At 43.8% G+C, this 11,280-nt stretch overlaps 1 protein-coding gene across 2 annotated transcripts; it reads left to right on the top strand.

The window, feature by feature from the left end:
• Window positions 1-59: 59 nt before the first annotated feature.
• Window positions 60-6,509, top strand: LOC132474826 (protein FAM124B). Of its 2 annotated transcripts, none has more exons than XM_060075703.1 (7): window positions 60-829; window positions 1,180-1,211; window positions 1,316-1,528; window positions 1,861-2,256; window positions 2,629-2,825; window positions 3,847-4,030; window positions 5,026-6,509. In XM_060075703.1, the coding sequence occupies exons 1-7, from the start codon at window positions 759-761 to the stop codon at window positions 5,721-5,723; spliced, it is 1,791 nt and encodes a 596-aa protein (XP_059931686.1). In that variant the 5' UTR covers window positions 60-758; the 3' UTR covers window positions 5,724-6,509. The 2 variants fall into 2 exon arrangements, with proteins under 2 accessions (XP_059931686.1, XP_059931685.1); XM_060075702.1 differs by having other exon boundaries at window positions 1,313-1,528.
• Window positions 6,510-11,280: the final 4,771 nt, after the last annotated feature.

Raw genomic sequence — 11,280 nt, 5'->3', positions numbered from 1 at the left:
AATTACGTTTCCATATAAACAAGATTCATGGGTTCTAGTAAAAAGAAAAAAGGTATAAGAATCCTGATTTGACAAGGATTCAGGAATCTATATATAACCCTCTTAATTTCTAACACACACACCACAAAGTAGGCAATACATCACTCGATATATTCCAATCATTATTGCCCAATGTGCAGTATCATCCAACACTGACCTTGTGAAGAACAACACTGAAAATCAACTTTGACCGGAGTTAATGCTCTCAAGGCATTAACAGATTATGTCCTCAATATTCAAGGTTTAGACACCCCCATTCCAGTCCACTAACGTTAGACTTACAATTCTGTTCAACCCTTCTGGGCTCTTTGTCCTTTCATATTGTTCGACGGCTGCCATCTGCTGTTTTATGATAACCGGCTTTGGCTTTAAAACGCCCAAACATCCACGTACCGATTACACACTGTGAATACCATTGCTTTTACTAGTTGGACTTCATGGCAATGAGAAAAGGCTCTGTGTTTTTGTTGATTGACCCATATGTAAATTGTTGCCGGGATAATAAACCTAACGGTGCGTGTTTGCCTGGTGACGTCAGCGGACCAACTTGAGACGCCGCTCTGCGGTCTGGACTGAGGGGCGACGACCCAGCCTCCCTGGCTCTATGTAAAACCTAATGGGATGCATTGTATTTCACGGGAGCCGTGGCAAAATGTTACTCGTCTCGCATCCCTGTGGGTTTTCCAAGGACGCCACCTAATGTCCTATTCCCTCGGACGATGATACGAAGAGCGAGTTTGTTTGAGGAAGTTGAAGATGAGAACGTGGACTCGGGAGCCGAAACAGCCGAGTGAGTTAGCCGAGCGGCGGCTAAGGCTAGCGAACTTTAGCAGTACGCTTTCATCCGTTTGTTGTGATTGCGTTTTGTGTCTCCGTATCAACGTTGCTTTGGTTATTCAGCCTTTTTGAAACGCAATGTCTCTGCTATGATAATACACTAGTTGATCCTTTTTCGCATTATTTATCTTTTACACATTTGGCAACAAAGATACTTTGTTGTCATGGCGACCAAGGCCAGTTTCCAAACCAACCACAAGATGGTGACAATATTATGTTCCCTGCATTGTTTTTATCAAGGGATGCGTCTAATTGAATTCCCTCTAGACTCTTCATAATACCCTATGATCTTTTCCTCTTTAGATCAGATAGCAGTAAAATGCCGTCGTCCACCAGTAAGTATGGCTCCTTGCAGCATAACTAAATCGAATCGATAGTAAGCAAATGTGCTTCGTAGCTGTTTCTATGAGTGTTATTTACCCCCACCCCCCTCCAGAAGAGCTGAGGGCCAGGCGGTTGAAAGAGCAGCAGCAGCAGGTGTTTCTGGTGAACCTGCACCTCCTGGCCAACCCCGGAGACTCTCTGCTCCTCCAGCACACCGCAGACCAACTGCTGTGCTGGCTCTGCCCTAGCCTCCGCATCTTCCATGTGTCAGAGCGGGCGTCTCCCCTCCGCGAGTACTCCCGTCCGTCCCGTCTGGGCCCCCTGACAGGTAGTAGGGATCTTTTAGTCGTCTTGCTATTAAAAAGAAAAATATATATAAATACGTTGATTATATCAATACATTTTTAGCTTGGGCTATCTTCACATTTGCACACAAATGCTAAAATTGTTGATGTGAAAGAAAATATATGACTAATAATGTATGTTAAATGACAGTTCACATGAAATGTACATCAGCACTTTATATCCAGTATATCTTTCGATATAAATATATATTGACAGAGATGCATCTACATTCGGAGGGCTGCCTTAACACAGACAAAACCCCAGCAGCCTAGCATCAGAGCCTGCGTTGAGCTGTGCCGTGTCTTGCGGCTGCAGGCTACCCTTCCCTGGCCGTCACCTTCTTCCTCCACGAGGTCTACGGCGAGGAGAGGATCCTGCGGGTCCTGGACTTCTTCCAGCGCCCGCCGTGGCAGTACCACCACACCGAGAGCTGCGGGAGCCAGGGCGGCGGCGGACACATGGACCCCCGCAGCCCCCCGGCCCAGGCCCCGATGAGGCCCTACCTGCTGCCGAGCCGCGACTTCTACAGCCTGGGCGCGGGCATGCCCGTGTGGGGCGTGCGGCCGGTGCACTGCGGGGGCGAGACGCTGCGGGTGACGCTGTTCAGCGCGCACGACAACTACGAGGACGAGGTGCGGCTGTACGAGACGGTGCTGCAGCAGCGCGCCGAGGAGCAGAAGACGGGCTTCTGCTGGTTCACGCTGCACACAGGCAAGCCTCCCGGGAGCACGTCCCTCATATCGCCTGTACCAGCGCCCAGTGGCCTCCCGCTCGGGCACCAGGGGAAGTCAAACCAGCGCTGCTCTCAGCAAACGGAGCACTGACATTTCGAGTTTGTTGGTTATAGGTTTCCTAAAATGATGCTTAAGCCCAGTGTCTGACATGGATGTGACTTCAGCTACAGTGGGTTAGTGGATGGCGTACCCGACGTGCCTGCACAAATTCACTGTCATTGACGTCAGATCAATTGAATTAGCTGTGGAGGTAGGGGTTATGTACTTTTCCTCAAGAGTTCACAGGTAGGCTGCAGACCTTGGGTCGGAACTCACTCCTTTCGTCTTCCGTCTCCCCCCCCCCCCACAGAACCAGGGCTGTGCCTGCAACTGGCCATCAAGCAGCTGCCGCCGGGGGTCCGGGTGGAGCCCTGCTCCTCCGCCGTGCTGCAGTTCAGCGTGGAGGAGGTGGGCCAGCTGGTACCCCTGCTCCCCAACCCCTGCACCCCCATCAGCACCAACCGCTGGCAGACAGAGGACCTGGACGGAAACAAGATCCTCTTCCAGGTAGGCCAGTCTTCAGAGGGGTGACAATTGGAGGAAGTAGGAGTCATGTGATTTGTAAGGCCTATTTATCTACCCCAGTCCAAAGGTAATGTGTTCGAACATTTGTCATTTAGTAGGAGTAGGAAATATGTTGTAGTAACTATTTTTCCATGATGTTTATAAATCCTGGTTGTATAATGCTAATGGTCATCAATTATGAATAATCATACACTTAACTCATCTCATCTGGTTTAAAAAGCACTGTATTTTCAAGTTTTATCGCGAGTAAAACTGGTAAAGGCTCTGTATAAAAAAAGTTGAGTACATTCCAGGAATACAGTTCTGTTCTGTCACACTGTAATTTCACATTTAACACACGTGTGTGTGTCTGTGTGTGTGTGTGAGTGTGTGTTTTTTTGTGTGTGCGCGCAACCACTACGTCTTCTTGATTTATTGCAGACAAAATGGTTAGTCTGGGATATTTGTCTCCTGTAGATCTAGGGTTAGCAGGGAGAAGGCGGTGGCTTGGTGGCAAACACTGTTATTTTCTTGCGACATGCACAGTCGGAAATACTACATTTCTTCTTCATTGTCTTCTCTTAAACAGCTGAATCTGAGGAGAGGGGATTTCTGGCCTAGTTTGGTGGGTGGCCCAACTTCAGAAGACTGGGTTGAGATTAAAACAATAGTTTTAGATGTAATGCATGGTATATGATGGCTTGAGGGGCCACGTCACGCACTCTTTAATTTTCTTTATGGAATCTTTATGGACATGATATCTAGTCAGAACTTTAGGTGAAAGAAATATACATTCCTTGAGGCCATACATAAAACAACACCATTAAAGTCGAGAAAGAAATTAAAACGACAGGAGCCTCATTTTCAACGAGACAAAGTAAATGCATGTCGCGTGCACACGGAACAAGGTAAACCAGCCATATGTGGGTGGTATGACAATCCTGTCAAAGTTGCTTACCTCGCGTTAATCTCCCAATCCGGAGGTGTAAATCATAATCCCTCCCCCCCTCCCTCTGTCATGCAGGTTAAAACTTCGGCCCTACCCCAGCGACCTCTGACCTCTGCCTTTGCACTGAGCTGCTCCAAAAGCTCCCTGCTCGGGCTGCAGCTGAGGGGCTCGGGCCACGCCCCCCCCACCGGCCAGACCCCCGGCCTCCCCGCTCCCTCTGGTCCCCTCGCATCGCCGGCCCGGCCCGGGGGCAGGACAGGTACGGGAACCAGTGACGACCGCCTAGTCTCACGATTCAGACTTTATTGTATTATGTAAGGGATAATGTATAGAGCGCCGGTCATTATCGGGAAATTAAGCCCCGACGGGGACAACAGGACTTTCTTTCGCCCTGAAGGGGCTTATTTTCGATAATGACGGGCGACATTCTATACATTATCCCGCATATTACACGGCTACTAACGAAAAAATAACTTCACACGGTATGTGTTTCGCAGTGTTTCGTAGTGTTGATCAGCGGAGAAATAGTCCGCCAAAGACGTTGACTTTGCCTAGCAACCAAGTATGCTGGGGTTGATAAGTTACCGGACTACTTGCGGAGTGATACGAAAGACGGCCAAAAATCCACTTTCCTTGACAGCGGTCATTATATGCTTGCCATATAATGACATGCAAGTGGACGGAGAGTTCCACATCATTGAGAAGAGCCGTGTAATAAATATCAATAATCAACAGCAGAAAGTCGCCTTTCCCCTTGGGGCTCTGTAAGAGTTGAATTGGTTGAAACAGCGAAACACAAACTCAGCCAGCACCTTTACACCTTCCCCGTCGAGACGAAGACGAGCTAAAATAGGACTCGTCTACTACCCTATCTCTCTCCATGCGCTTGAATTGAGCCGACAATGTTTTATTCTGGGTCCAGTGAACTTTATTCTCCATCCATTGAAGCTTGACAGAGACAACGTTGTCTGCGACCTTGGAGACCGGAGGAATCGAGTCACAATCGATCAAAGTGCCAACCTCAATAATCCCCGCCCGACACATCCTAGAGATTTATGGCAGGGTTAAAGTGGTCAACTTTGTTCCCCTTCAATGCTCGATCAAGCCTGGCAGCATGTATCGGGGAGCGAGCGGCGCGTTGCTTTTATTTATGCGGTGGCCGATGTGAACACGACACAGCCTGACCACACCTATTATGAATCACGCCGGCTGACCTACTGTTTGTTTTGTTGCTGTTCCCTGTGATATCCGTAGGCCACCGGCTCTCCGTCGAGCAGAGCAGCGAGAAGCCGTACGGAGGAGGAGGAGGTGGAGGAGGAGGTGGAGGAGGAGGAGGAGGAGAGAGCCAGGTCCCGGACAGCTGCTGCAGCACGCCTCCGGGGAGCTCCTGCTACTCCTCCCAGCGCAGCAGCCCCGCCCTGCCCTCCTCCTCCTCCACCTCCTATCCCCCCGACTCCCCCCTGCGCCCCTCCATCTCCCGCTCCCTCTCCCACCTCCTGCTGGAGGCGGAGGAGCCCGAGACCAACGTGGACACGGGGGCCGCCGTCTCGCCGCTCCGTTCCCCCGACGCGGGCGGCGGGCCGGCGAGCCGCTCCTCCTCCTGCTCCTCCTCCTCCTGCTCCTGCTCCTGGTCGGCGGAGCCGCAGCAGGAGAGGAGGCCCCCGGCCGTGGGCGCCTCCTCCGCCCTGGAGACTCTGGCCAGGGAGCTGAGCGAGTGCCTCCCCAAGGCACGCGCCACCCCCTCCCCGGGGCCCCCCAGGACGCGGGGCCCCGCCGGGTCTCCGGGGACGCCGGGGGCCAGGGAGGGGTACGCCCGCAGGACGCTCGGCGCCGGTCAGAGCCCCTCCAGGGGCCCCCCGGTGGAGACGGGCAGGACTACGGCCGAGCTCGGTCACCACGAAGCCCAGACGGCGGGACACGGCCACGAGCCGATGGACGAGTTCTTTATCTGAGTCCTGAGTCCTGAGCGAGGGGACGGGGCCAGAGATATCAGTGAGTGAGTCATCCTCGTGAAGTCATTCCACGCGTTGGTGGGGAAGAGAGAGGAGCCCTCCGCACTTTCCCTGGAGTGAGGTTATACATTTGAACACAAAAGCATTTGCTGCGGGGGCAGGACAAATGAGCAGAGCCCTGTGGTTAAGGTTTAGCCACCATGGATATTTTTGACAGTAACGTGTCGTTTTATGTAACGTGTACTTTGTTGGCCTTTAATATTGCCACATGTGGTGTCTAATGTTTCACTTTTTAGAAGTCATAATCATGTTTAATGTCTTGTGTTTTTTATGTGTATTTATATCTGGTTTTTTTTACAATGTTTGAGCCACTTCAAATGGACAACGGTAGTCCTGGAAAAAGCTGGCAAGGAAGGAAATGTTTTAACTTATTTAACATAAGCCAATCATACTTTTTAATCCCGGTTGGTGTTGATCTTTCGGCTGAACCACAAACTTGATGATCTTGGTGTTATGAGGCCTTTCAAAGTGTCTAATATTGTGATATCTATACATATGCTAACCCCTTGAAAGCACAGGAGACCTGTATCCTCTTTAGATGGTTCTGCAGTGAGTTTGGTTACAGCAGACTGAATCACCCATATGGCACTATGTACTGACCGCGTTTAGGTTTCTATCATTCTTAACATGTAATGATGTGTTCTTTTATAGTCTTCGCCAAAGAACATTACTGAAAGCCTGTATCGATATTACTGGTAAGAATAAATATTTATTGGGTCTCTCATATTCAATTAAATGGTCTCAATAATGTTCAGAAAGAGTTTTATACACACAAAAATAAAACAAATAAAACAAAATAATTTCAAATCATAAAGGGTGAGCATACATCCCCCTCAATACATCAACCGATTATTTTATTTTTTTCTTCAAGTGATATATTGAACCTACCCTCCCAAGCACACAATATGAACATATATTTTTTTCTTCAAGAGATATATTGAGCCTACCCACCAGGTTTAATATATCTATGGATTCTTTTTTTTTCAAACGATATATTGAACCTTTGCCCACCAGGTTCAATACATCAATATATATATATTTTTTTTCAATATATAGAATTATTTATTTTCTTCAAGTGAAATATTGAACCTAACCCTCCAGGTTCAATATATCGATAGCCTATACAGATTTTATTTATTTTTTCAAGCAATATATTTAACCTATCCCTCCCAGGTTCAATATATCGAAAGGCTACGTCGTTATTGTTTCTTTTTTAAAGCAATATATTGAACCTACGCCCCCAGGTTCAATATAACGCTAGCTACGTTTTTTTTAAAGCAATATATTGAACCTACCCCCCCAGATTCAATATATCCATATCCCCCCCCCCCCCAGGTTCCATATATCATAAGAATATATATTTTTTATGTTTTTGGGGGGGTGATAAGGGCGTAGAAAACATTTAGAAAGTTTGTGAAAAAGTCAAGAGAAGGGAAAGAGAGGAATGTAGCCTTCAGTTGGAGAGGTACAGGGAGATAGCGTAGAGGGAAGGGGAGAGGGCCCAGCCAGAAGGCAACAAACCAGGGCAAAGCACCCTAGTTTAAGATTTGCTGGAAGAACTTAGGTTGAGGAGATCTCAAAGAGCGAGAAGGCCTCCTAAGAGCTGTGGGGAGTTTACCCTATCCTGGTAAAAGGACACCACGATCAGTATGTCCCATGGGGAGTGCAGGACTTAGGGGTTAGTATGTAGACTCCCTCACATGAACGATGGAGCATTAAAGTTTATTCGGGATATCCGAGGAACATACAGGAAGATATTACACAATGTTCCTCTGCCTTCGCAAACCGGTAGGAAAAGATTGTGGTAGTTATCTCCCCTACTGACCCACAGAAGTCCAGGAGTCAACCAGCGCTCAGGGAAATTACCACCTCGCCAAACGGAGGAGTTGGGACCCGCCCTAAAGGACGCTGAGGGAGGGCGGTAGTTAATCAGCCAATGACACTAACGGTTGCCCGCTTGCCCGGGGCAAGTAAAAAAAATTTTTGGGCAAGTTGAGATTTTTTCTGGTTGCCCGAACGGGCAAGTGGATTTTGGGTGGATGTTAACACTGTAACACTGTTGTTTTTCTTTGGTCGTCATAAAAAAAACCACAAGGGGTAACACTGTCGTTTTAATCAAATGAAACATGACGGGTAACACTGTCGTTTTTATCAAATGAAACATGAGGGGTGACACTGTCATTTTTCTTTGGTCGTCATGAAAAAACCCATAAGGGGTAACACTGTTGTTTTTTATTGGTCGTCATGAAAAAAAACATAAGGGGTAACACTGTGGTTTTTTATTGGTCTTGAAAAAAAACATAAGGGGTAACACTGTTGTTTTTTATTGGTCGTCATGAAAAAAAACATAAGGGGTAACACTGTTGTTTTTTATTGGTCGACATGAAAAAAAACATAAGGGTAACACTGTCGATATTTATCAATTAAAACATAGGGGGTAACACTGTCGTTTTTATCAAATGAAACATGAGGGGTGACACTGTTGTTTTTTATTGGTCGTCATGAAAAAAACTTAAGGGGTAACACTGTTTTTTATTGGTCGTCATGAAAAAAAACATAAGGGGTAACACTGTTGTTTTTTATTGGACGTCATGAAAAAAAACATAAGGGGTAACACTGTTGTCTTTGTCAAATAAAATATAAGGGGTAACACTGTCGTATTTTATCAGTGGTCATGAAAAAACCATAAGGGGTAACACTGTTGTTTTTTATTGGTCGTCATAAAAAACAACATAATGGGTACCACTGTTGTTTTTTATTGGTTGTCATGAAAAAATACATAATGGGTACCACTGTTGTCTTTGTCAAATCAAATATAAGGGGTAACACTGTCGTTTTTTATTGGTCGTCATGAAAAAAAACATAAGGGGTAACACTGTTGTTTTTTATAGATCGTCATGAAAAAAAACATAAGGGGTAACACTGTTGTTTTTTATTGGTCGTCATGAAAAAAAACATAAAGGGTAACACTGTTGTCTTTGTCAAATGAAACATGAGGGGTAACACTGTCGTTTTTATCAAATGAAACACTGTCGTTTTTTATCGGTCGTCATGAAAAAAACATAAGGGGTAACACTGTCGATATTTATCAATTAAAACAAAGGGGGTAACACTGTCGTTTTTATCAAATGAAACATGAGGGGTGACACTGTCGTTTTTCTTTGGTCATCATGAAAAAAACAATAAGGGGTAACACTGTTGTTTTTTATAGGTCGTCATGAAAAAAAACATAAGGGGTAACACTTGTTTTTTATTGGTCGTCATGAAAAAAAACATAAGGGGTAACACTGTTGTTTTTTATTGGTCGTCATGAAAAAAAACATAAGGGGTAACACTGTTGTTTTTTATTGGTCGTCATGAAAAAAAACATAAGGGGTAACACTGTTGTTTTTTATTGGTCGTCATGAAAAAAAACATAAGGGGTAACACTGTTGTTTTTTATTGGACGTCATGAAAAAAAACATAAGGGGTAACACTGTTGTTTTTTATTGGTCGTCATGAAAAAAAACATAAGGGGTAACACTGTTGTTTTTTATTGGTCGTCATGAAAAAAAACATAAGGGGTAACACTGTTGTTTTTTATTGGTCGTCATGAAAAAAAACATAAGGGGTAACACTGTTGTTTTTTATTGGTCGTCATGAAAAAAAACATAAGGGGTAACACTGTTGTTTTTTATTGGTCGTCATGAAAAAAAACATAAGGGGTAACACTGTTGTTTTTTATTGGTCGTCATTAAAAAAAACATAAGGGGTAACACTGTTGTTTTTTATTGGTCGTCATGTAAAAAAACATAAGGGGTAACAATGTTGTTTTTTATTGGTCGTCATGAAAAAAAACATAAGGGGTAACACTGTTGTTTTTTATTGGACGTCATGAAAAAAAACATAAGGGGTAACACTGTTGTCTTTGTCAAATAAAATATAAGGGGTAACACTGTCGTATTTTATCAGTCGTCATGAAAAAACCATAAGGGGCAACACTGTTGTTTTTTATTGGTCGTCATAAAAAAAAACATAATGGGTACCACTGTTGTTTTTTATTGGTTGTCATGAAAAAATACATAATGGGTACCACTGTTGTCTTTGTCAAATCAAATATAAGGGGTAACACTGTCGTTTTTTATTGGTCGTCATGAAAAAAAACATAAGGGGTACCACTGTTGTTTTTTATAGATCGTTATGAAAAAAAACATAAGGGGTAACACTGTTGTTTTTTATTGGTCGTCATGAAAAAAAACATAAAGGGTAACACTGTTGTCTTTGTCAAATGAAACATGAGGGGTAACACTGTCGTTTTTATCAAATGAAACACTGTCGTTTTTTATCGGTCGTCATGAAAAAAACATAAGGGGTAACACTGTCGATATTTATCAATTAAAACAAAGGGGGTAAGACTGTCGTTTTTATCAAATGAAACATGAGGGGTGACACTGTCGTTTTTCTTTGGTCATCATGAAAAAAACAATAAGGGGTAACACTGTTGTTTTTTATAGGTCGTCATGAAAAAAAACATAAGGGGTAACACTTGTTTTTTATTGGTCGTCATGAAAAAAAACATAAGGGGTAACACTGTTGTTTTTTATTTGTCGTCATGAAAAAAACATAAGGGGTAACACTGTTGTTTTTTATTGGTCGTCATGAAAAAAAACATAAGGGGTAACACTGTTGTTTTTTATTGGTCGTCATGAAAAAAAACATAAGGGGTAACACTGTTGTTTTTTATTGGTCGTCATGAAAAAAAACATAAGGGGTAACACTGTTGTTTTTTATTGGTCGTCATGAAAAAAAACATAAGGGGTAACACTGTCGTTTTTTATTGGTCGTCATGAAAAAAAACATAAGGGGTAACACTGTTGTTTTTCATAGATCGTCATGAAAAAAAACATAAGGGTAACACTGTTGTTTTTTATTGGTCGTCATGAAAAAAAACATAAAGGGTAACACTGTTGTCTTTGTCAAATGAAACATGAGGGGTAACACTGTCGTTTTTATCAATTAAAACAAAGGGGGTAACACTGTCGTTTTTATCAAATGAAACATGAGGGGTAACACTGTTGTTTTTTATTGGTCGTCATGAAAAAAAACATAAGGGGTAACACTGTTGTTTTTTATCGGTCGTCATGAAAAAAACATAAGGGGTAACACTGTCGATATTTATCAATTAAAACAAAGGGGGTAACACTGTCGTTTTTATCAAATGAAACATGAGGGGTAACACTGTTGTTTTTTATTGGTCGTCATGAAAAAAAACATAAGGGGTAACACAGTTTTTTTTTATTGGTCGTCATGAAAAAAAACATAAGGGGTAACACTGTTGTTTTTTATTGGTCGTCATGAAAAAAAACATAAGGGGTAACACTGTTGTTTTTTATTGGTCGTCATGAAAAAAAACATAAGGGGTAACACTGTTGTTTTTTATTGGTCGTCATGAAAAAAAACATAAGGGGTAACACTGTTGTTTTTTATTGGTCGTCATGAAAAAAAACTTAAGGGGTAA

This window comes from Gadus macrocephalus, chromosome 16, assembly GCF_031168955.1.
Source record: "Gadus macrocephalus chromosome 16, ASM3116895v1".
NCBI lineage: Eukaryota > Metazoa > Chordata > Actinopteri > Gadiformes > Gadidae > Gadus > Gadus macrocephalus.
Note: the sequence above shows the minus strand (reverse complement) of the source record. Positions and strands in the feature narration are given on the sequence as shown.

Bases quoted from the DNA above. Each gene is read 5' to 3' on its own strand.
- LOC132474826 (XM_060075702.1), top strand. From the start codon at position 759: ATGATACGAAGAGCGAGTTTGTTTGAGGAAGTTGAAGATGAGAACGTG. The intron at 1,529-1,860 runs GTAGTAGGGATC...TTGCGGCTGCAG, and splicing joins CCGTCTGGGCCCCCTGACAG to GCTACCCTTCCCTGGCCGTC. The intron at 2,826-3,846 runs GTAGGCCAGTCT...TCTGTCATGCAG, and splicing joins GAAACAAGATCCTCTTCCAG to GTTAAAACTTCGGCCCTACC.